The following is a 25,955-nucleotide window of genomic DNA, read 5'->3' on the forward strand; positions in this document are numbered from 1 at the left end:
CACACGGTATGACCAAGTAAAGAAATGTCTTTACGACCAAAAAAAAATAAAAAAATATATATATATACAAGGTTTCTGCCCGACAACCAATGATAGACCGTGTCACTACTATCAATTACCTTGAACAGCAGCCACGACTCAGACAACAGCAAATGAAATTAAAAAAACACTAAGAAAGAAGCAAATGACACCACGCACATCATTTGCTTTCTCTTTTAGTTTGCACAGACCTACAGCATAGATGACTGTTAACACAGTGTTAATGGGGCTACATGCTACCATAATGATACCAAACATAAATCACATAGCTCCACATCACATACATTTGTACACACAAACCACTAGTGAAGAACTAGTGCAATAGACAGGCAAGAAGAAAGAAATGTGTTTGTGAAAAGAAAGATAGACAAAAATAAAAAATCGATCAAATAACTCAGACACAAAAGTAAATCAAAACAAATAATCTTGTTATTGCTTTATTAAAGCAAAGAATAGAGAAAAAGAGGAGAAGTTACGACCACATATGGTCGTATGTGATGTGGACCGATGTGATCAAAGTTTTGGGCGCAAATGACGTGAAACAATAAATAAAAATCACATTAATCCACATCACAGAAAGGCACATGGTCCTATGTGATGTGGACCGACGTGATGAAGCTTTACCCACAAATGACGCGATGCAAATGACGTGAAACGATAGACGACGCAAATGACCACATACATGGTATGGTAGCATGTAGCATGTAGCCCCCTTAACAAGCAGCAGCTGCAATCAAAAGGTTCCTACCTTCCTGCCATCTTCACTTACGGACGTCTACTTCTTGTCATCTTCGTGTTCTGTAAAGACACAAAAAAGAAAACAAAAACGTTGAGTTGAGCAGGCCTTACAGGGTGACATTTTGGAAGCCAAGATGGTCTGTAGAGCCATAAGCTGGCCACTGACAGGGCTGTGTCACCATTATGGCATTTTACTTGAGTAATTGTCACAAATAATTGTGATTAAGGATTTAATTGTGTTGTACATGAACATTGAACATGTTTGAAAATAAATCAACATTTTTGTAACTAGAAGAGTGGGCACCCGGGAAAAGTGGGCACTTCAATGTGTAATTGGCCATTTCTATTCCTCAAAGTAGTAATTAAGTAACTTAAAGGAGTAGTTCACCCACAAAATGACTTATTTTCTATCAATTGCACACGCCATGAAGCCTTGAATTCATGGATTTGTTTTTGTCGCATTCCTATGCCAATAATTAGATTCCCGTCTCCTACCGGCTAATGTATCCGGTAGGAGACACAAAGTAAATTATTTGTGTCTCCTACCGGAAATACACCCGGTCATCAAATTATTGGCTTAGGAATGAGACAAAAACAAAAACATATCCATGAATTCAAGTCTCCATGGGGTGACTAATCCATAGGAAAAAGTGTTTTAAACTATCCCTTTAAGACAGGGGTCTTCAACGTTTTCAGGCCAAGGACCCCCTAGCTGAGAGAGAGCCCTCTATATTGTATGAAATTATGTTTGAGATAAACTTTTGCTGCTCTTTTTTCCCCTCTACACCTATAACTCTTTGCTAAAAAATAGCCGATCTACAAGCTCACCACGCCTTGCAGCGCGAGGCGTTGTGAGCTTGTAGATCGGCTATTGTTGGCTTAAGTTCTCCTCAGCAAAGGGATGCTAGGGTTCAAGTGGTTAATGTAAAAAAAGATTTGGCGGACCCCCTGTAGTAACTCTGGGTCCCGGACCCCCTGTTGAAGACCCCTGCTTTAAGAACATTTTGCAAATTCTTCATTTGCTTTACATTTTGGGAGAAACATTGCCAATTTAGCAAAGAGGCGCCATCTATTCCTGTATCAAACACCATGTTCAAGTAAAGTCTACAATGCTTATCATTTCATCAAATTTCAGAAACAACTAAAGACATTGGCTCTCAAATGTTTTCATATCAAGGACCCCCACATGAATATTCATTTGGCCAAGGATTGGGCCTCTTCCTTACTTCCTTCACATTACCACGTTACCAATGATACAAATGAAGGCTCTGTTCCATTTAGTGTAGCACAGTGGTTCTCAAAGGACACCCATAACTCAGAATGTACAAATGGAACCAAATGGACTGTAATTTGTTTCCATCTGTACACTCAAAGAGTTACACACCCGTAAGGGTCCATTTGGAACAGAGCCTTCATTAGCATCATTGGTAACACCTGTGAAGGGAAGTGAGGAAGTGGCCCGATTTATTTCCAATATGGCCGCTGATTCCAAAACTCCAGTTTGTGCCTCCTACCTCCAGCATGGTTGTGTGTTACAGTGAAATTGGTGACCTTCAGAAAACATGCGACCATCTCGTGGACTTCACAAAAACATCACCATGTCCAAATGTAAATAACAACCGTTTGTTTATGAACAGAGCAACTCTGTTCATGAACTAACAGCAGTGATTTACTTTGGATGTTTGACATGTGATGGACACGATGGACACATCTTTTGTCAGGTCACCAATTTCTCCATAACACTGGAGGAGGCAGAATGTTGAGGGTTGGGATTCGGCTTGAAAATAAAACCACAGACGTCTTGGTTCAGCTCTCAGCCGCTAGACCAGTGGCTCTCATACCAGTCATCAGTTACCATGAGTATAAACCCTAGGGTTTATACTAGACCAGTGGCTCTCAAAGTGATGTCTGATATCAGCCATCAGTTACCATGAGTATAAACCCTAGGGTTTATACTAGACCTGTCACAATTATTACGTAATAGCCTAATTGCAATTATTTGAATTTGCAGTTATGTTTTGCATAATCGTCATAATCATTACCATGTTAAAAATGTTCATATATTTTCAAACATTTTGTGGAAATAGCAGATCTACCAGCTCAAAACGTGTTGCGATGCGACACGTTTTGAGCTTGTAGATTGGCTATTTCCACTCTGCTAATCCCACTATGAATGTATTTTTTGTAATTAAATGATGTATATTATTTGTCATATCTACCTTGTGCAACTTTTGTTTACGAAGCCCTAAAAGCCAAAAATAAATTACATTTGTATTCATAATGTTCCCATGCTCAACGTCAAACACAATTAAATCTTTGATCACAATCAATCATGTGACAATGCATCGTCAACTTCCATTTTGTAATGGTGACACAGCCCTAGTTTATAATGGCCAGCAGTGGTGGAAGAAAATACTGATTTGTTTTTACTTAAGTAAAAGTATCACTACTGCAATGTAGAAATACTCTGTTACAAGTTAAAGTCCAGAATTCAAAATTCACTTGAGTAAAAGTACAAAGGTACTGGTATCAAAATGTACTTGAAGTACCAAAAATAAAAAGTACTCATTATGTAGAATATCCCGTTTCTCAAGTTTTCAAAATATATCAAAATCTTTTGAAAATAGCCGATCTACAAGCTCACAATGTGTCGCATCGCATTGTGAGCTTGTAGATCGGCTAATTTCAAATGGCCAAAATGTATATAGGGCTGAAGTGGTTAATACATGTTTTGTAATTAGTCAAAATCTACAAAGTAACTAAAATAAAGTTTTCAAATAAATGTAGTGAAGTAAAAAGTACAATATTTGGATCCGAAATGTAGTGGAGTAAAAGTATTGAAATTTGGAAATACTCAAGTAAAGACAAATCCCTTGAAATTGTACTTTATACAGTACTCAAGTAAATGCACCTAGTTACTTTCCACCACTGCTGGCTAGGTGTGATCCAGGTACGTACCGTGTGGGGTCTCCCGCCGCTCGGTTGAAGATAGCTGGTATTAATAGAGCCGCGTAGGTTGTATGGCACCACGTCCCGAGCACCGTACGCCTTGTATCTCCAACGGAGAGCGTTTGTTGGCACCGTTATACGTTTCAGCTCTCAGGGCTCGTTGCTGCGTCGAAGTTCCATCTTCCTGCCCCTTGTCCTGAGTTACAGACACTCTATTACCAGCTATCTCCTGATGACTCCATCCATCCAGGACCTTCACTGAAGAACTCATACAGTGAGTCAAACGCTGAGTCATAGCTAGAAGCCATGACTCAGCGTTTTTAACTCACTGTATGAAGTAGATTTAGTCCACTCTGCAGAAGGTCACCACATGATTAACCTGCAAGACACAGATATACACCAATATTACATATAATATATTGTAGAATAGAATATTAAGATTGTAAAACAAAAAAAATACATATATATATTCCTTAAAGGTAGGGTAAGTTATATTTTTTGGTATTTTTTTAAAAGGTTAAAAAGTATTATATTCTGATATAATCATTGCTACAGAGTGTTTGTTCGGTCACAGGGGTCTCTCCAGCTCTTTAATAAACACAATATAGTACATGTTCAGGTAGGTGACACAATGTAAGCCAATCAGGAGAGGGCACTGAAAATGCATGTTCTGTTTAATAAAGAGCTGGAGAGACATAGAGACTCCTTTTACTGAACAAACACTCTATAGCAATGAGTACTATCACAATATAGAGCTATTTAATATTGTTACTGAACAAACACTCTATAGCAATGAGAACTACCAGAATATAGAGCTATTTAACACTTATTTTAGGCTAGTGTTAAGCATACGTTCGAAACTGTCGGGCAAAAATCTCTCGTCCTACTTGATCTATGCTACAGCGTCGCATAAAGCATCAACAGTAGCAGATCTACAAGTTCGAAACGTGGCGCGAAGCGACACGTTTTGAGCTTGTAGATCTGCTACTTTTGCCATTTTTGAATCCTGAAAAGGTTTTGGACATAATGAGGTTTCCTCCCAATGGAGACGAGATTATAGTTTCACCTTAGCCTTGGATCAAGACTCATCATTATTGTTATCGATTTTGATATCGATATTTTAGATTAATCTAAAGTAAATAGAGTTTTTAATCTCCTGTTACAATGTAGCGCCGTTATCTCTCCTATCTTAGGCTTTAACATTTGTTTTGTTCTAGATATTTTATGAAAAGTATGAAATGTCAGCACCCCACCTTCTCTGTAAAATACACTTTTTGGCCAGAAAAGAAAATATTTCTCCGGAAGAAAAAAAAACGTTTTTGGTTGCTCTACTGCGCCCTCTACAGATCTGGTCGATGGCATTTTTCTATTTACCAGATTTTGCCTTCAGGTGAAGTATTTTCCTTTCTGGTCAAAAAGTGTATTGTTTCAGAGAAGGTGGGGTGCTGAGAGGCTTCCCACCTCCGAGAATAGACTTTCAGCAACACAAAACAGTCTTTGTTTTGGCGAGTAGCGAAGTGGTTTTGTTTATTTTTTACTACAGTTGAAGACCTCGTAGCCCTGGTCCAGAGCGTTAGTGAGTTCTCTCTAACGCCCTGCCAGGCGCTAAGGAATTCCACTGTCCTGCGAGGGCTCCAACAGTAGTGAAAATAAACAGAAACATTTCACTACACACCTAAACAAAGGCTGTTTTGTGTTGTTGAAAGTCTGTTCTCATGCAGCAGGTGAATGCCGGTATTACACCCCATGTAATCCAGGAAATACAATGATGTTCATCCACAGACGGGATTAAAACACTTCTTTATTAAACTATACTGAATATCAAGAGAACACCAAGACCCCGTATGTACGGATAACATCTGTGGCTTTAAGATAATAACTTTATATTTACAATGAATACAGACATGTAGACGCACGAGCCTTAAAACACAGAAAACCACACTATTTAGGAAAGTGGCGCAGCAGGTGACCACAGGTATTACACTCCAAATGAATGTGGAAATAGAACGGCGTTCAGACAAACGCGTGATTAAAACACGTCTTTATTCAACATTAAGTAATATTACGGAACAAACCTGACCCGTATGGACGGGTAACATCCGTGTCTTTGGGTTTAAACGCTTTATGTGTTGGATTGGGCTCATTTATGGGGATTTACGAGCCGTTTAAAACTACCAACAAACATCAGACTCGATCACCATAAATAAAATCTGGATCCAAGGCCTAAATAGATTATAAACCCACATGAATGTAATGTTTGTATGGTGGGGTTAAATCTACAAACCCCCACACAGTGAGTGTGGTTTAAGCCAGGTTTAAACTTTAGGTGACATTTAGTTGTGATCATTTGGAACAAATGTTTGTTGCAATAGCCTTGAATCAAGACTATTATAGTTTTTTTTTCTCAATTTTGATTATTTGCATATCAATGAGGTAAAAATCTGACTGATCAAAATGACTAGTTTGATGCATTTTTTCCCTCGGTTATAAAACACAATATTTCATATTTATGTCCATTTTGGTGTCATAATAATTAACAGTCCTAGCACACCTCGAATGCTTAAATAATAATGGTGTTAAATATTGGTGGATAAAAACGTGTCATGTTGATATAAATCAAACATCAGTTTTACCTTCTTCTACAGAGCAGCACCACGTTACAAACAAAACTGTTAGAACCAGCCGTGGTGCACCTGCGTCCAATTTAAACCCGTATTCACATCCGGTTTAGAGCCCCGCCTACTGAATCCGGTATGTTGAACGAGTACGTGGACTTATCATTTCCGTTTTCGTTTTCCAACCGGATCTTCTTCCTGCAGAGTGAATTGATCCCAAGACTGCTTTCAAGTAATCAACGCTAAATAATCTACTGCTGTGTGGAGGATGCAGTGGTGTAAAGTAACTAAGTACATTTACTCAAGTACTGTACTTAAGTACAATTTTGAGGTGTTTGTGCTTTACTTGAGTATTTACGATTTCAAATACTTTTACTATTACTCCACTACATCTCAGAGTCAAATATTGTACTTTTACTCCACTACAATTATTTGAAAACATTAGTTTTATAGTTCTATGTTCAAATCCCAATTCTCTTATAGGTCAGTGCTGGAGTAATGCAATCTAAATTGACTGCTTTGAGGACAGTCAGGGTATGATTATACAATATCAACAGATAAGATAAATAATGAATTAAGTGTTCTTAACTATATACTTTATCGGCGAAAAAAAAGAACTCCGTGGTTGTTTGAAAAAGTAATCTCAAGCGGGAGACGAACCCAAACTCCCCAAAGTAAAGGATTGAAAGGCGTAATGATAAAGGAGGTGCGCCACTGAGGCCAACGCTGAACTATGTTATTTGGGCTGTATTATACTGTGTCTGTCGGGCGGAAACCTCATTATGGCCAAAACTGTTACTTTTCAGCATAAACCCCTTTTGGACGTTGTATGGACGCTCGTCCCCAAAACACACTGCCCCATTGTTTTCGCGGTCCGAGGCCGCCGGTTTAGACCCGGGGCAGGGTGTTTCAGGACGAGGGCTAGCGATTCAGGGGTGGAGCCAAGCTAACGCACCTGAACACACTCAAAAAACACACTCAGCAAAAAACGGAAAAAAAACAAGACTCTCCGCACCAAAATCGACAAGACACACCATCTCCCGTTTAGTTCCCGTATCTGCATAGTCTCGCGTCTCGCGTAGCTTTCCAACCTGCTTCCGGTCCCCTAAAAAGGCGTCCGCCCACTTCACTCGTTGCTTTAGAATGTTTATGCTGAAAAGTAACAGTTTTGGCCATAATGAGGTTTCCGCCCGACAAACAAAATATTTATATTTATATTGTACATGCAAAATTGCTGCTATACGAAAACGTATTGTTACTGCACTGTTTCTTATTTTTATTTTCATTTGTAATAAAATGTCACTGACATCACAAGGTATTCTTCATTTTACGTATGGTTCAGTATATTATTAATTCATATCAGTCACTGTTTATTCCAGTGGGGCAAGGCAGCCTACTGTAAGTCTTAAACAAAATATATAAAACAACCCTAACAGCGGGATAAAATCAATAGAGAGTATGCACATGTATGCGTCACTTTTCCACCGGGACATCTGAAATACATTTTACACCCATATCCTAAGGCAGATGTAGTGTCGCTGATGGACACTAGATGGCGTCCAAACAGCAGTTTTTAGTCTTTTTAGTCAGTCCAAAAAGAGGGTTAAACACTCAATCAAACATACCCCAAACACACATACACGAAACGTATTTTTAAAAGCTGTTTATTTAAGATGTGACGGATGTCAACACAACAATCTGAAGGGAACAACAAACGCTTCAGTTAAAATAAGGTGACCGTTATTTAAAATGATTAAGCAACAAAACAGAACGATTGATGGAATAATAACCAAGAATTAAACATGACTAAAATACAATAATTATGGGTCATCAACCAACTGTAATCACAAAGAGACACAAGACACAATTAAGGGAACATCTTTATGTATCAGCTAACAGTATGGAAACTGTATACAGCTATAAATATGATTTGTAATCAAACTGAACAATTTATTCAGTTAAATACAAAAATGTACCAGTCTGGTATTCACACTGTCACAAAATAATATATTTAGAGATTAAGCATCATTAGAATAATCTCATTGCGTTTATATACAAATGATAAATGATCAATACAAATAATCAGTTTTCTTCCCCTAAATATTCATAATCACACAGGGGAATATGTTTGTCACAATCAAATCCTGGAAATGGCAAATCAGCATGTGTCTGTCTCCCTGGGGTCTAGTACTGTAATAGGGATAGACTCCTGTGTTCTTGGCTGTTGCTGACAATAAGCCCACTTGTAAAGTGCATGAGCCAAATGCCTTTAATTAATTTGGTGGAATGACTCATCACGTTCATATAATGCCAGTGTACGGAAGTCAGTGTGCTTGCTTAGCTCTGTTGGAAGAGCTCTTGACTTCAGACCATAAGGTCATGGGATTGAATCCCAATACAGGATCCTTGGCATCTGAGCACTCTGGCTCCTACGGGTCTACTATCGTTTTTCGCCTTTATCATAAAGGTTGCCGGACAATATATAGAGGATGAAATGCATAATTTATTAAATAATATAAAGGTAATATCAAATACATTGTAGAAAATGAGAGACATGACGCTTTATTCATGGGGTACCAGGAGTGCCAGGGGTGGGGGTCTGGGCCATCACCTGTACTCACCTGGGATAAAAGGGACTCTGAGAGCAGCTTGAGCCTTGAGCTCATGGAACGCAGCTGTTCCATGAGCTGCTGCAGTGCTGCTGTTCAGCCACAGAGAAGAACGCTGCTTTCGTTTTGGGCTCCATGATTGGTCAAGTTCAAGGATTCTGCTATCGACTTTCATGGTCTTTTACAGGAATACGTGAAGCCTGGCTTCATTATCCTGGCTCGACACAGCCTGGCTTGACAAGGTCTAGCTCGACAAAGTCGCTCCTTTTCAGCCTGGCTTGGCGTTCATGGAACGGAATAAACCAGGCTATACGGACCCGACTTTGTCAAGCCTGGATTTTACTTATGGCCAGGCTTATTTAATTCACCTTTCGTGGAATAGGGCCCTGCTACCTCTCCCTTCAATCTCAAATATGACCTAAAACATCCGAGAGAGGTCTGGTGGTGTCGTAAGGTAGTAAAAGTTGAGTAGTAGTAAGGTTGAGGCTTTGAATCTTAATTTGTGGTCTTTGTAGGGCATGGTGGCAGCACACCTGCAGAGGGGGCTTAACCCTCCTGCAGTGGTCGGGTCAAATTTGACAGATTTACAACTTTCCTGAATCTTAATCATACATTTCATCTGATTTCCTCCCCATTAAGTATGTGAACATAGAGTTGCTCTTCACCATTTTAATTGAAGTGAGTGCTTTACTTACCTGTTAAAACCTTTTAGTGTACCCGGTCAGAAATTACCGTCATAAGAAATTAAACGGATTTAATTTTATTCATTGAAAATGTATAAAACAAAGGAAACATGTTAAATGTATTTGGAATTGTTAAACCCACCTTTTTTGGGGGTGTTCCTTTTCCTCAAGTAGATTAATTTAATATTACCATGTTTTCAATTCAAACTTCAAAATGTACAATAAATCTAAATCAGATATACCATAACAAATAAAAAAGGTTTCCTGTCCCGGTTACCACACAATCTATTTGTTATTGTGCCGACTTTCTTTTTCAACCAGCAAAAGTATGACGTGAATTTACCCCAGGGATCAATAAAGTTTATCTCATCTTAAATTAACACAATGCGATTGCCTTCTTCATTTGTGTTCTTTAAGAGGTGTAATTTAAACAGAGCAGCGACGTGGAACTATACAGCATCTGTCTTTATTGATATATTCACGTGAAATTGTACATTAGAACCACAGAATGTACAACATGTTCATTTAAATACAGTGAAACACAAGACAAGGCAGCGGACAGCGCCGCAGGGACAAAAAAAAAAAGAGAAACTTGACAGGAATTTGGAAATAACTTGCCACCCATTCACAACTACTTCCTGCGAGGTTGCGCTGGGGTCAACCTCAATCTGAGGGAGAGAAAAAAAAGGATGTGAGTATCAAGTAAACTCATGTGTCATGCTTACATGAAAAACGTTATGTTTCCTTTCCGTCTCTGTACAGCGCAAAGGGTTAATTTTCATTTGACTGGGCAGGAAAAAAAATCTAAGTTTAGTTTCTGTTGTATTATGTTCCTGAAATGTTAGAGTATAGCCATGAGGTGAGAAGCCGTTTATACCAGTGGTCATAATGAGACAGAAGTGAGACGTTTTACGTAAACACTTTCTTTGTGTTTACCCCATTTAATCATAGGCAATTCCCATGTGTACTGTGGTGCTTGTCTCTGAGTGACAATCCACTGTTGGCATGGGGAGGGCATAGACAGAAATGTTCTCCACTGATACACACCGTTCCCAGCGAAACATGCTGAGGTTTCGCACTCTCCCCCCAGATTCTTTCCCAGCTGAATAAGTGCAGTGACCAACAAGCAGAGTTCCCCCAAATACACTGCAAATTGTGTTCGTTTGAGCTGGAGGCATAGCTGCCAGGAATTTAGCCTGTGGCCCTGCGGTGGTGGTGGGCCAGTATTTCACCTCTGCGCCACCCAGAAGTTCAATTTAAACAGCATACATTCTTGTAATGCATCTGGGTGGCAAAAACTGTTTGGGTTTTTTTGGGGAGCACCCTTCTCTGTCAGTGCATTAGTGACTGCTACAGGTTGGTCGGAACTGGGAAGAATAGCATGTTTTTCTGCAAGTGTTACACCCTCCAGGTGAATGCTGTATTGGAGGAGACACCTGGATGTCTACACCTCCCACATGACCACATGATAGGGTTTAGGGGACAAGTGAGGGGAAATCTGTGAATTGATGACTAAATTGATGACTAAACAGCATGCATGCATGTTAGGTAAGAAATTATATTCAATATACAATAGAGAAATTGAGTATGGATGGAGGTTCATCCTTGGACTACTGGTAGTGTACATGCAAAGCTAACACTCTACATGTATGCCGTTTGAAAACAAATACAAAAATAATACTGGCCCAGTGGCCCACCATTGCAGTGGCAACTTAAATTCCTGGCAGCGGTGCCTCCAGATTGGCCAGGCACTCCAACTAACACAATTAACAGTGAGAATGGGTGACCTCTGCTGGTTGATCACGGCACTTTTTCAGCTGGGAAAGAATCTGGGAGAGTGCAAACCTCTACACCGGTGTGTGTATCAGTGGACGCACATGGCAGTCTATGCCATTTTATTATGCATAGTTTTTATGTCAAAATAGCAGATGTACAAGCTCACAGTGCGGCACAAAGTGTGAGAACTACGGATTTAGTATCCATTTGAAGAATCCTCAGGTCTTAATAGGTTAATGTAATCCAAAATGTGAAACTTTCATATATTTTGCACACCAGACACAATAATAGACAAGTTGAAGGCTGCTTTCAAAGCAATCAGGGCTTCCATAATGTCAGCAGCACCACAGGCTGATTGCCTCCATGTCACATCGACCTAGTATTGAGTGCATAAATGAAGGTAGTTTTCAGAAGGTCGACATCTCTATTACATTCATGAGCTGGATGCAGTAATCATTAAGATTAAAACAAAAGACAGGAAATATTTACTCTTATATTCACTTCTACTTCAATCGGTAATGAATCTAGAATATATGAAAGTTTCCTTTTTCTTTATTACAGTATGGAAGAAAAAGATGTGTCCACGATATTCAAATGTTTGACCTGGATTGGAGGGATATATGAAGAGAAGATATGCAACACAGCCCCCCAACCCACTGATGTTGTGGTTATTTGATCAAAGTGACTTGCCTTTTAAGTGCTATATTTTACACTATTCATATACATCCTTTTTGTCTGCAATATACTGCACAATTTCTCCCGGGCTCATCAGCTTCTCTGCCTCTCCATCTGGGATTTCAAAGCCTGTAATGTACACAGACACAGAAAAAGAAATACATCAGCATGAATGACTCAGACAAAACCTAATATCCAGTGTTACGTGAAATATTATCCTTTACTTAAGCTTGTGGAGGATACATAAAATCATTATTTTGTACAGTCATCCTACTGGACTGTAATTTTAGAAACCATTATCCCACACCTTCAAGTTTCAGATCCATTGGGAAGAATAAGTTGCAAAAAAAAGAAGAAGATAAAAGTACACCAACATATTGGAGAAAGGCTTGGAGGGATGCCGGCTAAAAATCAACATGTCAGGCTTCTGGTCGGATCCTGAATGTTCCACCTCTGTCCACAACATCTAGGTCCACAACATCATTTTCCTTATTAGCAATTTGGAGGGGGAATTAATAATATTGGCATGGTAAATCAGAGTTGGAGGTGCAAACTAAATCACATCTGTTGCAGGTGTTAAGAGACAATTGAGGGACAAGTCCAAAGAGAGTTTTTAGTTTGATTTCTACAGCCAAGTCCGGTTGTACACTTGTGTGCCATCATTACCAGGCCGTTTCAGCTTGACCTACATCATTTTGAATCAAATTAAGTGATGTTGTGTGATGCCCATGTGCATTCAGTCAGGGTTGTCCGTCTGTGGACATGGACAGAAAGGGAGGAGACATAACTTGAAGTGCAGGCTCTGTGATCTTGCTAACCAGCAGCTGTGCTGGTTACAGAGGCCCAGGTTCTCGCAAGACATATTATAATGTATTTATTTTTAATCACAACCTTAATTATCACATTTGTTCATTCATTTTTATATTGGACCATAGGTTTGAATATGGACTATTGGTTGACACCCCTAGTACAGACACAAGGTTAACAAGAAAAGCAGCTGTTGGGATGGGAGTACAAGTTAGTGGCGCCCCCTATGGATCAAAGTGGAAATTATTTTGGGGTTTCGTTGAGTAAAACACCCTTGACATGTAATTCATATTCGGAATTGACTGGACGTTTCGTTCGTGATTTTTGGCATTATTTATAAAATAGAAGCCATCCCACCAACTTTGGAAGCCTATTACAGACGAACGGTATGGAGTAAAAAAAAAATCTACTTGGATATGTTTGCCCTGTTAGGGCAACCACACTAATAAACATGTTGGAAAGTGCAAACTCACCAAACTCATCTTCCATCGCCATAATGATTTCTACCTGGTCCAGGCTGTCCAGAGCCAGGTCTTTCATAAAATGCGATGTGGCCTGCAGCTGTGGAACAGTTTTCAGTTTAGTTTTCTAAACAGACACTCATGCTACACTCAACTACTAAAAAAACATATATACACCCAACCAACCAGTAACAGTTGGTTGGTTGGTTCATTGTCAGGGCCAAACTCATAGCTGAAGAAACATTAACAAACACTAGAGGAGTCTTGTTCATTTCTGGGGTTCTGCATTTCAAAATTAATTTGACCTGAACAATAAATTAGTTAATTGTCCAATTATTGAGTTAATCAGTTGATATGTAAAATATTTACATATTTTGCTAGCAATTATTTATTATGCTAGCAATTTATCCATATCATTGGTCAACTTCCAGTAAGCAGGTGCAGGTTAAACAACCATCACTTATCAGGAGGATAGGTTCATTTCACTTCATCCAATCAACTGAATACTGGTACTCTTCATGCTGTCCATTTTTGATAGATGCTAGTTATACTATGCAGAATTGTATGTTAACCCTGTTTGTTTCTTGTTTACATATGCTGTTATGTATGCCATGTTATATGTTAATAAAAACTTATATTCATTCCAAATTGTAGGTTTAAGACCAAATTTCTTTACTATCAGAGCTCCTACACTTTGGAATGCCCTGCCCCTGTTGAAAGTAAAAAGGACAGAGATAGTTTTTACCTTCTCTGGGTTGATCTTGTCGTATAGCTTAAGGACGTACATGACGCGGTCCTTGATGGTCTCCAGGGTGAGGGGAGGCAGGTCTCCATATTGTCGACACAGCACACTGACCGGTGAGCTCTGAGCAGGAGGAGGATGACAGGATAAAGAGGAAGACAATGAGGTGGGGGAGGAAGAGAAGGGATCAGCTGGATTCAAACTTTGCATAAATCAACAGCATGAGGTTCATTCACTATGGTACAGAAGCAAAGAAATTACAGATACAATAACAAAAAAAGCTACTATTATGTACAATATATGGCCACAGTGACAACTCACAAAATTGCTAGTGTAATACTGAGTTATTTCTGACAGTGACCGATTGCAAACACATGTAGGGAATGAAACCATTTTGATTAATCAAATCCTTTTTGGGGGATAATCTTTTTACAATTTTATATTATAATCAACTAAATCGATGATATGATTAACCACTTAAGCCCTATGTTATACTTTGTGTCGCACAAAAATATATTTGATTAAATCAATTACTGTTGCATTCCTAAACACATGCTACCAGCTGCAGTAGAGCACAGCAGAAACAAGCTGGCTGTTAATGGTTGTGGCTGGGTCACTGCATCACTCACACCAGCAGCAATAAGATATCATGCTTGTGATTGAAGTTCCAACAATATTTGGATGAAGGCAGAAAAGGACTGACGTGAGTGATCAACAGCAATGTTTTGGATTAAAGTGATTACAGTGGCATATTATAAAATGGCATGATGCCTACCATGACCCCTACATGTTAGCATAGTATAGGACCAGGTCCAGTGTTGGGCAGTAGCTGCTTAGCTAGTTAGTCCAAGCTGTCATCTTAACTACATTTCCCAGTAGCTTCACTACTTTGAAGAATTATGCAGATTTCAATTAGATAAGTTATTGTTTTTCACCATGTAGCTATAGGTGACAGAAGCTCCACACTGCATCAGTGGCCAATCAATCAGCATATCAAATAGCACAACAGATTGGTTGTTTTGATTAGTGCAGTTTGTCCATTATGTCAGAGAGAATGAATCTATGTCCATATACATAATGTAACGTTTCCACAGTCGAATGTTTTATTCAATCACACAGTGTCACAACAAATCCTCAGCCACATGTGGATGAGGATTTGTTGTGACATTGAGAAAGTTTTATTCAATCACACAATGTCACAACACAAATTTGTTGTGACATTGAGTGATTGAATAAAACATTCGACTGTGGAAACGTTATACAAGACATGTATATTGAACGTAATTACCAGCCGCATAAGGTACAGAGGAGCTAATGCGGCTGAAAGACATTTTAGTGAAGCTCAATTACTTGTTATGAACAGTCACTAGAAGCTTAGCTCGTCCAACACTGTCCAGTTCTGTTCCCAAGTGGTTTGCAGGTGAGAGGGAATCACAGTTAGTTAACAGTTGACCAGCATGAAGTAGCTGTCTAGCTGACAACAATACCTGCATAAACAGGCGAATTTAGGTCATAAACCATCGTATTTGATACATTACACGCAGACCACGTTGCACTTGTTTCAGAACTAGCAAAATAATGAACTATAAGTGATAAAATAAGCCGTCACATCCTCGTGTTGTGTGAAAGACGCAGGTAGGTCACAGTGTGAAGCCTGTACCGCTAGGCCGCTAACAGGCTCAATGTGACCAGCACTCACCCGGCTCTGTGTCAGTGTCACCCGGCTGAGGGACACCAGCGACAGCTGCCGCTGGCCGGTGGTCACCTGGGCGGCGGCGGCTCTAAGGGCAAGGTTAGCCGAGGAGGGAAGCCTGGCCGAGGGCCTGGCCAGGGAGCGGACACACTGCTGCAGGAGGACACGGGACGCCATGACTAACTGGATAGTAGCTGATGCTTCCCAGCATGCAAAGCGAGAAAGTAATGGTCGTGCGGTAATTTTGTACCATGAACGTTATTAACACTAGTACGGTGAGCCGCCGCCCGAATTTCGTTGCGCATTAAGTAGTGTAATTACGGTATCTGCTCAATGGCCCGCGGTGGCCTTCATAGATATATATAAAGGCTAGATGGCTCAAGGGGGCGGCGCAAGCGTAGCTCAACCGCGGCCATCTTGCGACGGTCACTCATAACATTATGTCTATGGTGCATATACTTTGAAATAACCATAGCGTGCTCAATTTTCATCCGATTTTCAAACGGTTTGGTGTTTTGTAAACACCAAAGATGTAGTTATGATACTGCATACTTATAATTATAATCATGTTTTTTTTTTTTTATACAATAATATCATAACTACATCATTGGTGTTTACAAAACACCAAACCGTTTGAAAATCGGATGAAAATTGAGCACGCTATGGTTATTTCAAAGTATATGCACCATAGACATAATGTTATGAATGACCGTCCCAAGATGGCCGCCATGTGGCGACGTCGTACTCCATTGGCCAGCAGCGCGGGTGAGTCATCTAGCCTTTATATATATCTATGGTGGCCTTGACGAAAGGAGGAAAAGGCATAGAGGGAAAAGGTCCTGAAAGATACATAACGTATCTTATTCAATCTTGCATTATTTATTATTATTATTATTATTATTATTATTATTATTATTATTATTATTATTATTATTATTATTATTATTACAATCAGTGACATAATTTAGATTGTTGACTTTTTTCCTCATGTTTGACCTGTTTGATTATGGAATAATCAAATTGTGCAATAATGAAAATGATGCCTTTTCAGATGTCACAGCTAATACACCAGATGTTGTTGATGTTGATGAGGACAGAAGAGAAGTGAACATTTTGGATGTAGATTTGACCACAGCCTGGAAGAGGCATTCCTTACCAAGGTGCTTAAGTACCAACGTCTTAAGGATGCTATTACAGCTTGCTTACAAATGTAAACTGCGTGTGTTCATATTTGGAAGCCTCTGTAATGTCCATAAATAAGTTGTGAGAGGCCTGCAGATTGCAGGAATGCAATCTGCTCAGTGTCTGTGATAATTGGCAGTCGCCATACAGTATATGGAGGCGGCGATGCTTCCTGTACCTGTGATCTGTATCCTGAAACACTTGTTGTTGACTTTCCCAAGTTTGTGCCTCTACTAATTGTTTGCGTTCAAGAATTTCTTGTTAAAATGTGAAGGCAAGTAAAGATGTTAAATGTGTGTGTGTGTGTGTGTGTGTGTGTGTGTGTGTGTGTGTGTGTGTGTGTGTGTGTTTGTGTGTGTGAAATAATTCTCTAACAGTTTTACACAGTTGTACACTGCACTGTACTATAACTACACTATAAAATATAACAAAAAGTGTTTATTTTACTCAGATAGTGCTCTCCGGGTACTGTACTCACTGCTCCTAATATAGTTATAGGATTGGTAAATTAATTATGTGTAAGCATACAGTGAAAATGTATTATTATTTATAATTAAGATTGTAATTATTGTTATTATTATTTTATTAAACTGAACCAAAAATAATAATAATTTCATTCATTAAACTGAACCAAATGTGAACACTGTCAGAGTTACATACCTGTAAGGGTCCATTTGGACCCCTGGTGGTCCCTGGACCCAATGTTGAGAACCAGTGATATCTAGGTTATTAGGGAGATTCCTCCACCTGGTACAGTGCATTTTGAATACATTTATGAAACATTATACTTCATCTGTCAAACATTGCAAAATCAGTCTCAACATAGAGGAATGAAACACATCAGACTGTATCCAGAGCAAAGACATTATATTATTCAAGTACAGACAGTGCAGTGTAAAACTTGAAACTTGTTATTATTATTGTTATTATTTTTGTTGTTGTTATTAGAGCAGGTCGAGTATGAGGTAAAACGTACAGAGCTTTGTGTTGATAAAACAGAAGGTTGAATAAGATGTATCTGTATCGTTATGTATCTTTCAGGACCTTTTCCTGCTTTCGTCAAAGTCACTGAGCAGATCTTCCCGTAATTACACTACTTAATGCGCAACGAAATTCGCTACTGGCGGCTCACGTTACTGCAGTCGGTCCTCCTAGTTTTGCCAGTTAGTACGTTTTTGTTTTGTTTTTAGCTTTATTTTATAGTTAAGCATATTTTGAAATAAGTTTATTATAGGATATGGCTGGCTGTATCCATCATGTGTAAAATAATTGTGGCAAAACGAAAACGTACGCTATGCGGGAGAAGGGCAAACTGGGTAATTTTTTTCCCCCTTCGCAATCGCATTGCGAAGTGAACCTCAACCCCGTAATGTTACATTATTACCAGACCAGAGTAATGTTTTTGGTAATGTTTTACATTGATTAACATATAGTTTATTTTTTATTTATTTTTAATCTAATTCATTTTAATTAACGTTAGTTTTTATTTTATTTTTAATCTCCGATCTGGGTGAATTACACAGACAGTACTAATCCATCTATGAACGTAATTGCTTTTATTTTGATTGATACTTGATCTGTTATTTCACATTGGTTGATTATAGATCAGTTAACAATCTATCTTTCTAATCACTTATACACAATTTCCACTAAATATTACACAGTATTGTTTGAAACAATACTGTGTAATAGCGTTGAAACAACATAGGACCACAATGGAAACAAGCCCCCAGGGCTGTTTGTGTTATCCTTTTAACAATCTTTGTAAACCCTACTTCTGTACAATCTGCAAACTGTTCATAAAGTATTCAATCAATCAATCAATCAATCAATCAATCAATCAATCAATCAATCAAAAAAAAGCAAACAACAACAGACTTACCCCATTCAATCCAGGAACGCATCTGAGTCATTTTAGATTTGAGCTATAAGCATTATTTTATACTTTGGCTATTCAAAAATAGCAGATATACAAGCTTGTAGTGCAGCACTTGTAGATCTGCTTTTTTTTATTTTTGTCTCTATGAATTGAGTACAATGGACCCCAACTAACTTCCAATCTGGTTTCAGAACAAACCACTCCACTGACACATGCCTTCTCTATTTGAACGACTCTATCAAACAAGATGTCGACAAGGGCAAATATTGCGGCATGGTCATGCTGGACCTCCAGAAGGCTTTTGACACCGTTAATCACCCAATTATGATCAATAAGCTCAAAGCAATAGGCTTTGATGACACGTCGGTGAACTGGATGAGATCCTACCTGGAGGGGAGGGAACAAGTGGTGGAAGTAAACGGCACCCAGTCCCCTCCTCTCCCAGTGACTTGTGGTGTTCCTCAAGGCAGCATACTAGGACCACTACTGTTCCTGATATATGTGAATGATATGTCCTCAGCTTGCGACTGCAAACTGTTCCTGTTCGCAGATGACTCGGCTCTGCTGGTCTCGGACAGGGACAGGCTGCAGGTTGAGAAAACTCTCAGCACTGAACTCAACAAGATCTGCATCTGGCTCTCCGACAACAAACTCTCATTACACCTGGGTAAAACTGAATCCATCCTCTTTGGGTCCAACCCTAACCTTAGAAAGGCTGAGAGTTTCACGATCAAAGTGGGTGAAAATGTTATCACAAGAAAGGAGGAAATTACCTACCTGGGTTCCATCTTGGAGGCAAACCTCTCAGGTGACAAAAACGCTGAAAAGACGATCAAAAAGGTCCACAAAATAACACGGAGGATGTGGAGGCTTGTTCGTAAAGTCAGTAAGAATACTCTGAAGATTCTTATAGGGGCCCTCATACAAGGTCATTATGATTATGCATGCACTTCATGGTATCACAACACCTCCAAGGCCCTAAAAACAAGGCTCCAAACATCCCAAAACAAACTTGTAAGGCTACTTCTTGGCCTCAATTACAAAACCCATCTAACCCCTGATCATTTTGCTAGGCTTGGATGGCTTAGGGTTGAGGACAGAGTACAGCAACTTGCTATGGGCCTGGTCTTCAAGATACACCACAACATTGGGATCCCCCTGTATTTGTCAAAATACTTCCAAAATGTTAATCAAGTCCATGATCATAACACCAGAGGCAGCTCCACAAACCATGTTCAACCCAGATTTGGCACAACAAAGGGAATGAACTCTTTCTCATGCTATTCATCTAAAATGTGGAATGCCCTACCAAAAGGAGTAAAGGAGTGCAAAACCCTACTCACTTTCAAAAATGCCCTAAAGATACACCTTCAGGAGGCTGCAATTCAAAAATGGCCCCTGTCCAAGTCCTAACCTACCCCATGTCCTAACCTAACCCCCCCCCCCCCCCTCTCTTTCTTTTTTGTACATATTTTTCACCCTTCATACCAGTAACCTGTAAACTGATTGTATGACATTCTGTATAGTAGTGTGTATATCTGTCTGTCTCTTATATGTCAACATGATTTGTGTGCATGGGGATCTCATCTTAAACAAGCTACGTGCTTAACTGAGCTATCCAGTTTAGTAGACCTTGTATTGCGAATTTGTACTTCCATGTACTGTTATGTACTGTCATGTACTGTTCTCATGTCTTACTAAATAAAGTACATCAATCAATCAATCAATCAATCAATGGAAACAAGCCGTAGGCTTTCTTTTCTTTCTTTTCGTTCTCTTAGCAAACCTTGTATTGATTTGAACTGTACTTTCCTGTGCTTTTTTTTGCAAACTGCTAATAAAATATTGTATTCAATCAACCAATCAAAACAAACAAACATCGATGATTTGTCACTCTACACTCCAACCTGCCAGTCAGAGAGCCCCGTTGAAACAGGGAGCGGTGCCACCATAGGTTGACACAGAGCTGATGCTGCAGAGCAAAACATTATCCAGAATTGTGATTAAAACCCGCTGATTCACAGCATTATCGCACCTCTAGAAAGTACATCTCAAATTCACAATCATGGAATTGTCTGAAATACTGTATAACAAAGCGGAATATATAGAAACGGTAGGTGATTCTTTCATCAAGCCATTGCTAAGCTACTACTTGCTAACGTTAGCTAAAGCTTGGATAAGGCATTTATTATTTATTTATGGTGGAAGAAGTACTCACATTTTGTGCTTAAAGTGAAAGTACCAATAACACAATGTAGAAATACTCTGTTACAAATAAAAGTCCGGTACTTAAAATGTACTTGAGTAAAAGTACCAAAGTATTCACATTAAAATATACTGAAGTACTGAGAGTAAAAGTACTCATTTAGCAGAATGTCCCATTTCACAAGTTTCCAAATGTATAAAAATGTATTGAAAATTGGAAATACTCCAGAAAAGTAAAAGTACCTCAAAATTGTTGTACTTAATTAAGTACAGCACTTTAGTACATATAAGTTATTTTACACAACTGCATTTATTAATTCATTATCAGAAAGATAAGTCGTTGTCATCAAGTAGCTACATGTTTTTGCTCATTTTAGAGGGTTGATCATCACTGTCTTCTCATTGCAGGCTTCTGGCAACAAAGTCAGCAGACAATCTGTGTTGTGTGGGAGTCAGAACATTGTCCTCAATGGCAAAGTGAGTCCGAATGTGTATTTTATTTAATATAGCTGCTTAATAATGTATAAAAAAAAAGTGGAAAGCTTACAATTGTGTTTTACAATAAAATCATCTGATTTGTAACTCTGAGTCTAAAAATGGAACCCAAATGCACCTGTACATTACTGTGAGACAAAAAATGATGAATCTACTGATAGCTAATTCATCTTGAGACCTCGCTGTGTGTTTGTTTCCTTATCTCCTCCAGACTATTGTAATGAATGACTGCATCATAAGAGGAGATCTAGCTAATGTCAGGGTGGGCAGACATTGTGTTGTCAAGAGCCGGAGTGTTATCCGGCCACCTTTCAAAAAGTTCAGCAAAGGGTGAGTGACTTTTCTTTTCCCCCCACACAGTCCAATATGTTCAGTTAATGCACACACCACACCCCAGGCTCATTCTTTTTGGTGGTTGTTTATTGCATGTATGTAGTATGTACCCATTACATTGAGCCTGGACCCCCTTCACTGTCCATATCTATCTGTCTCCCTCCCACCCCCTCCATCTCTATTGTGCTTTCTGTCTGTCACTCCCACCCTCCCTCCTCTTCTCCAGAGTGGCTTTCTTCCCCCTGCATATTGGAGACCACGTATTCATAGAGGAGGACTGTGTGGTCAATGCAGCCCAAATAGGCTCTTATGTCCACATCGGCAAGAACTGTGTCATAGTGAGTCTCACACACACACACACACACGCACACGCACACAAACGTCTTAACCACTCAACCCAGCATCCGTATTCTGGGGAAAACTATCGCAGAAAATAGCAGATCGACAAGGATGTCGATTGGCTATTTTCAACGAAGATATTTAATGTAAAGCGAAAACATAAAAGTCACCAGCATAGAGAGCCCTGAGAAACTCTGGTCAACCAATGATAGGGTTTAAGTGGTTAAACACAGAGACATAGTGATATTAAAGAAGTACACACACTCAGAGACAAAGCTCAAGACCCACTGCTACAGACACTTTTCTGTGCCCTGTGCCTGAGGGCACGGAGCAGTCACAGGATAGTCACACCAGATCATAGATATGTATGCCAGTAGCAATAGCACAACATCAAGGGGACAGCTAACTCAACTTGTGCAGTGAGCGTATCACTGTCCACACAGACAATCGTTGAACTGTAATCTGAAATATATGGAAGTTAAGTGAAGAAATATTTGAACTGGTCATGCTGGAAGAAATTGTATTAAATTCAAAACACCAGTATACTCAAAATACCAGGATGGCCTGGAAATGTATGGCATAAATAGACCACAAGCATGGCTGCTGGTGACATGAACTCATCAGGACTGTCAACACAACAAATCTATGGTTTAAAATGTTGAATATGTGTTGCAACTGGCAGTAATTGTGTGTCAGACCTCGGATACTGACTGACTGTTACAGTAGGTCTGCTTCTATGTACGTTGGTGCATGATGGTTCCAAAATGAGTTGTGTTGTCTCCAGGGTCGCCGTTGTGTGCTGAAGGACTGCTGTAAGATCTTAGACAACACTGTGCTCCCTCCTGAGACCGTGGTCCCTCCCTTCACCGTCTTCGCTGGATGCCCAGGTCAGAACAGGAGAGAAAGACACATTTGCTCACAGAAAGTGGAGATATTACATTCAGACACTGAAGCAAAAAGTTATGCAAGATGCCTTTAGCTTTATTTTGCCATTTACTTTATTTGTTCTCCCTGCTCATCACCTTATTTGTCTGTTTCCTCTCCCTTTCTTCACATCCTCCCTTCCTCTGTTCTTTTTCTCACTTCCCTCCCTTTCTCCTGTCGATCTCTCTCTCTCACCCTCCTCTTGCTGCTCATTTCTCTCTCAGGTCTTTTCTCAGGGGAGCTCCCAGAGTGCACTCAGGAGCTGATGATTGACGTGACCAAGAGCTACTACCAGAAGTTTCTGCCCCTCAGCCAGATCTAAGTCCCGCCCCCTAACCTTCGACCCCCACCCCTTGGCCGAGGTGGGGATCTGTCGCCATAGTTGATGCGGACTATTCCAGAACTCATCTCCTCTCCTTCACTACCCTGAGCTCTAGTTTCTCCTCCTGACAGAAAAAAAGGCCCTCGCAAAAGCATACAGTGGCAAAGCTGTTATTTTGCTCATTGTTATATCATGTTATTGTTTTGTGTATGAGAAAGCCACAGTTTATAAGGGCTTGTTCCCATCAACACTTTTTTTTCTTCTTCTTTTTCCCCCCGATAATTTATTCAGCATTCTTGCTTTATTTTTGATAGTGACACCGAGAGAGAGACAGGAAAGGCAGGACAGAGAAATGGGATGACATGCAGCAAAGAGCCTCAGGTCAGATTCGAACCCAGGCCAGCTGCAGGAAGGTATATAGTATGTGCACCATGTGAGCCCCTCCCATCAACACTCTTGACTGAAAGTTCACATACAGTGCCACATACATTCAACCCCCTTGAAAGTTATCAGATTTGTATGAATTGCAAATGATACATTGTGATTTTGTTCTGTGTAATATATTTAAAAAGACTGACCCTCAAGTGTAACAATTTTAAAGTGCCATGATGCATTTTAATGTATTATGCTCTCGAGGCACCATGTTTACGACGATGAAAACAAGGACACAATTGGCCTCTAGTTAATATTTTCCGCTATACTTTGAATATAAAGGAATGGTGCGAAAATAAAGACCAATGAGCATTTTTAAGAAGGTGGAGATAAAGTAATAGACATGCATAAATGATGAAAGGCTACAAAATAATACATCCAAGCAGGATATCCCAGATTCCCAGTGAGCACTGTTGGATCAATAGTGAGGAAATGGAGGCCAGAGTTAAGTGGCTGAGAGTGAAGGTGCACCATTTCAAGATATCTACATAAAACTGACTTGTATGGGAGGGTGGCTAGAAGGAAGCCATTACGTAAGAACAAGTTGTTCTGAACAGCCATATCAAAGCATGTGTGGAGTTTGCCAAAATGTATCAAAGTGACCCAGCTAAGATGTGGGACAATGTTTTATGGTCAGATGAGATCAAGATAGGGCTTTTTGGTCAACATTCAAAATGCTGTGTGTGGTGCAAACACCGCCCAAAAGCTTAGGAGAAACTTCACCATTCATTAGGACAATGATCCCAAGCACAAGGCCAAAGCAACACAGGAATGGTTAAACAACAAAAAGGAAAATATCCTACAATAGCTAAATAAAGGCCCAAATTTCCATCTTACAGAATCTGTGACAATTGCAGTCCACAACCAACATACTGAACAACCTGGAGAAAATCTGCCAGGAAGAATAGGGAAAAATCACTCCTTAACACTAGTAACTAGCAAACCTAGTAGTAGATATTTACCCCAAAAGACTTAAATGTGTTGTTGTTGCAAAAGGTGGCACTACCCAGTACTAATATGTTGGGGTTAAATACTTATGCTAGCAGAATTTTTCAGTAAGATCTGCTGATGAACAATACATTTTGTCTTTGAAAAGATACTGTTTGAGCATATGGTTTGGAATAAAAATACTGACTGGAAAATATTTGAAAGTATTATTTTCAATCCAGACAAATCTGATAACCGTTAAGTGTAGTTAAATATTTTTGCAAGACACTATATATATATATATATATATATATATATATATATATATATATATATATATGTATGTGGATCTCTTCAGCTCGTAGACAGCTCTGTGTGAAGGAGAGGAGATGAGGAAGGATAGGAGGCGAGGAGTGGAGGTGGTTGAGGAGTGTTGGAACACTTTTATTCTTCATCTTTGGACCAAATGTTTTGATGTGGTTGCCCAAGGGAGCCTTTTTGACTCGAGTTCCTAGCTGTGGGTTTTACAGACTATCCACCTGAATAACTCCATCCATATTTCATTTGGCCAACACGTGTACACATTAAGTACATTAAGACAACAAAGGAACAGTGTTCATTCAGTAGTTATTACTTTGGAGTGTTGTCTTGTTTTGCACTTGACTTATGTTGATCTAACTTTGTCATGCCAGAAAATATTTATTTAATTCCACTTCGTTATTTTAACTTCCAGTGATCAAATCGATTATGCGGTGATTGCTATGTTGTGCTTGTACAGTTGTGGCCCGTATGTTCTGCCTCAGCAACTATAGCGAAGACATCACCATACAGTAAAAATACTTTCAAATCTGCCCGATATGAATCTTTGTCTTCTTATATCATATCAAATCTCAAAGTTGCATAACTAAAGCAATAATTTATAGTAGGTAGGTTTATGAGTGACATGGGTTTTAATAGATATTATGAATCATTCCCTGTAGTTTAGAAATCTGCAGGAGAGTACATTCATCTTCAATAGTTTCCTTTTCTGTGAATTAATGTTATAACATGTTGACCCCTTAAAAGGTAGGGTAAGTGACTTTCGTAAAAATAAGTGTTAGTATTCCTTGCTATAGTGTTTGTTCAGTAAC

At 39.3% G+C, this 25,955-nt stretch overlaps 2 protein-coding genes across 2 annotated transcripts; one reads left to right on the forward strand and one right to left on the reverse strand.

Annotated features, from left to right (window-relative positions):
- Positions 1-10,080: 10,080 nt before the first annotated feature.
- ndufab1b (NADH:ubiquinone oxidoreductase subunit AB1b) lies at positions 10,081-16,003 on the reverse strand. Its single transcript, XM_084073025.1, has 5 exons — positions 15,794-16,003; positions 14,098-14,217; positions 13,365-13,452; positions 12,100-12,213; positions 10,081-10,301 (listed from the first exon to the last, which is right to left on the reverse strand). Exons 1-4 carry the CDS (start codon positions 15,962-15,964, stop codon positions 12,122-12,124), a joined length of 471 nt encoding a protein of 156 aa, XP_083929151.1. The 5' UTR covers positions 15,965-16,003; the 3' UTR covers positions 10,081-10,301; positions 12,100-12,121.
- Positions 16,004-20,780: 4,777 nt separating this feature from the next.
- dctn5 (dynactin 5) lies at positions 20,781-25,676 on the forward strand. The gene is made up of 6 exons (XM_084072088.1): positions 20,781-20,961; positions 21,462-21,530; positions 21,760-21,878; positions 22,108-22,219; positions 23,005-23,107; positions 23,369-25,676. Exons 1-6 carry the CDS (start codon positions 20,914-20,916, stop codon positions 23,464-23,466), a joined length of 549 nt encoding a protein of 182 aa, XP_083928214.1. The 5' UTR covers positions 20,781-20,913; the 3' UTR covers positions 23,467-25,676.
- Positions 25,677-25,955: the final 279 nt, after the last annotated feature.

Source organism: Gymnoscopelus microlampas (assembly GCF_963454915.1).
Source record: "Gymnoscopelus microlampas genome assembly, chromosome: 11".
Classification (NCBI taxonomy): Eukaryota; Metazoa; Chordata; class Actinopteri; order Myctophiformes; family Myctophidae; genus Gymnoscopelus; species Gymnoscopelus microlampas.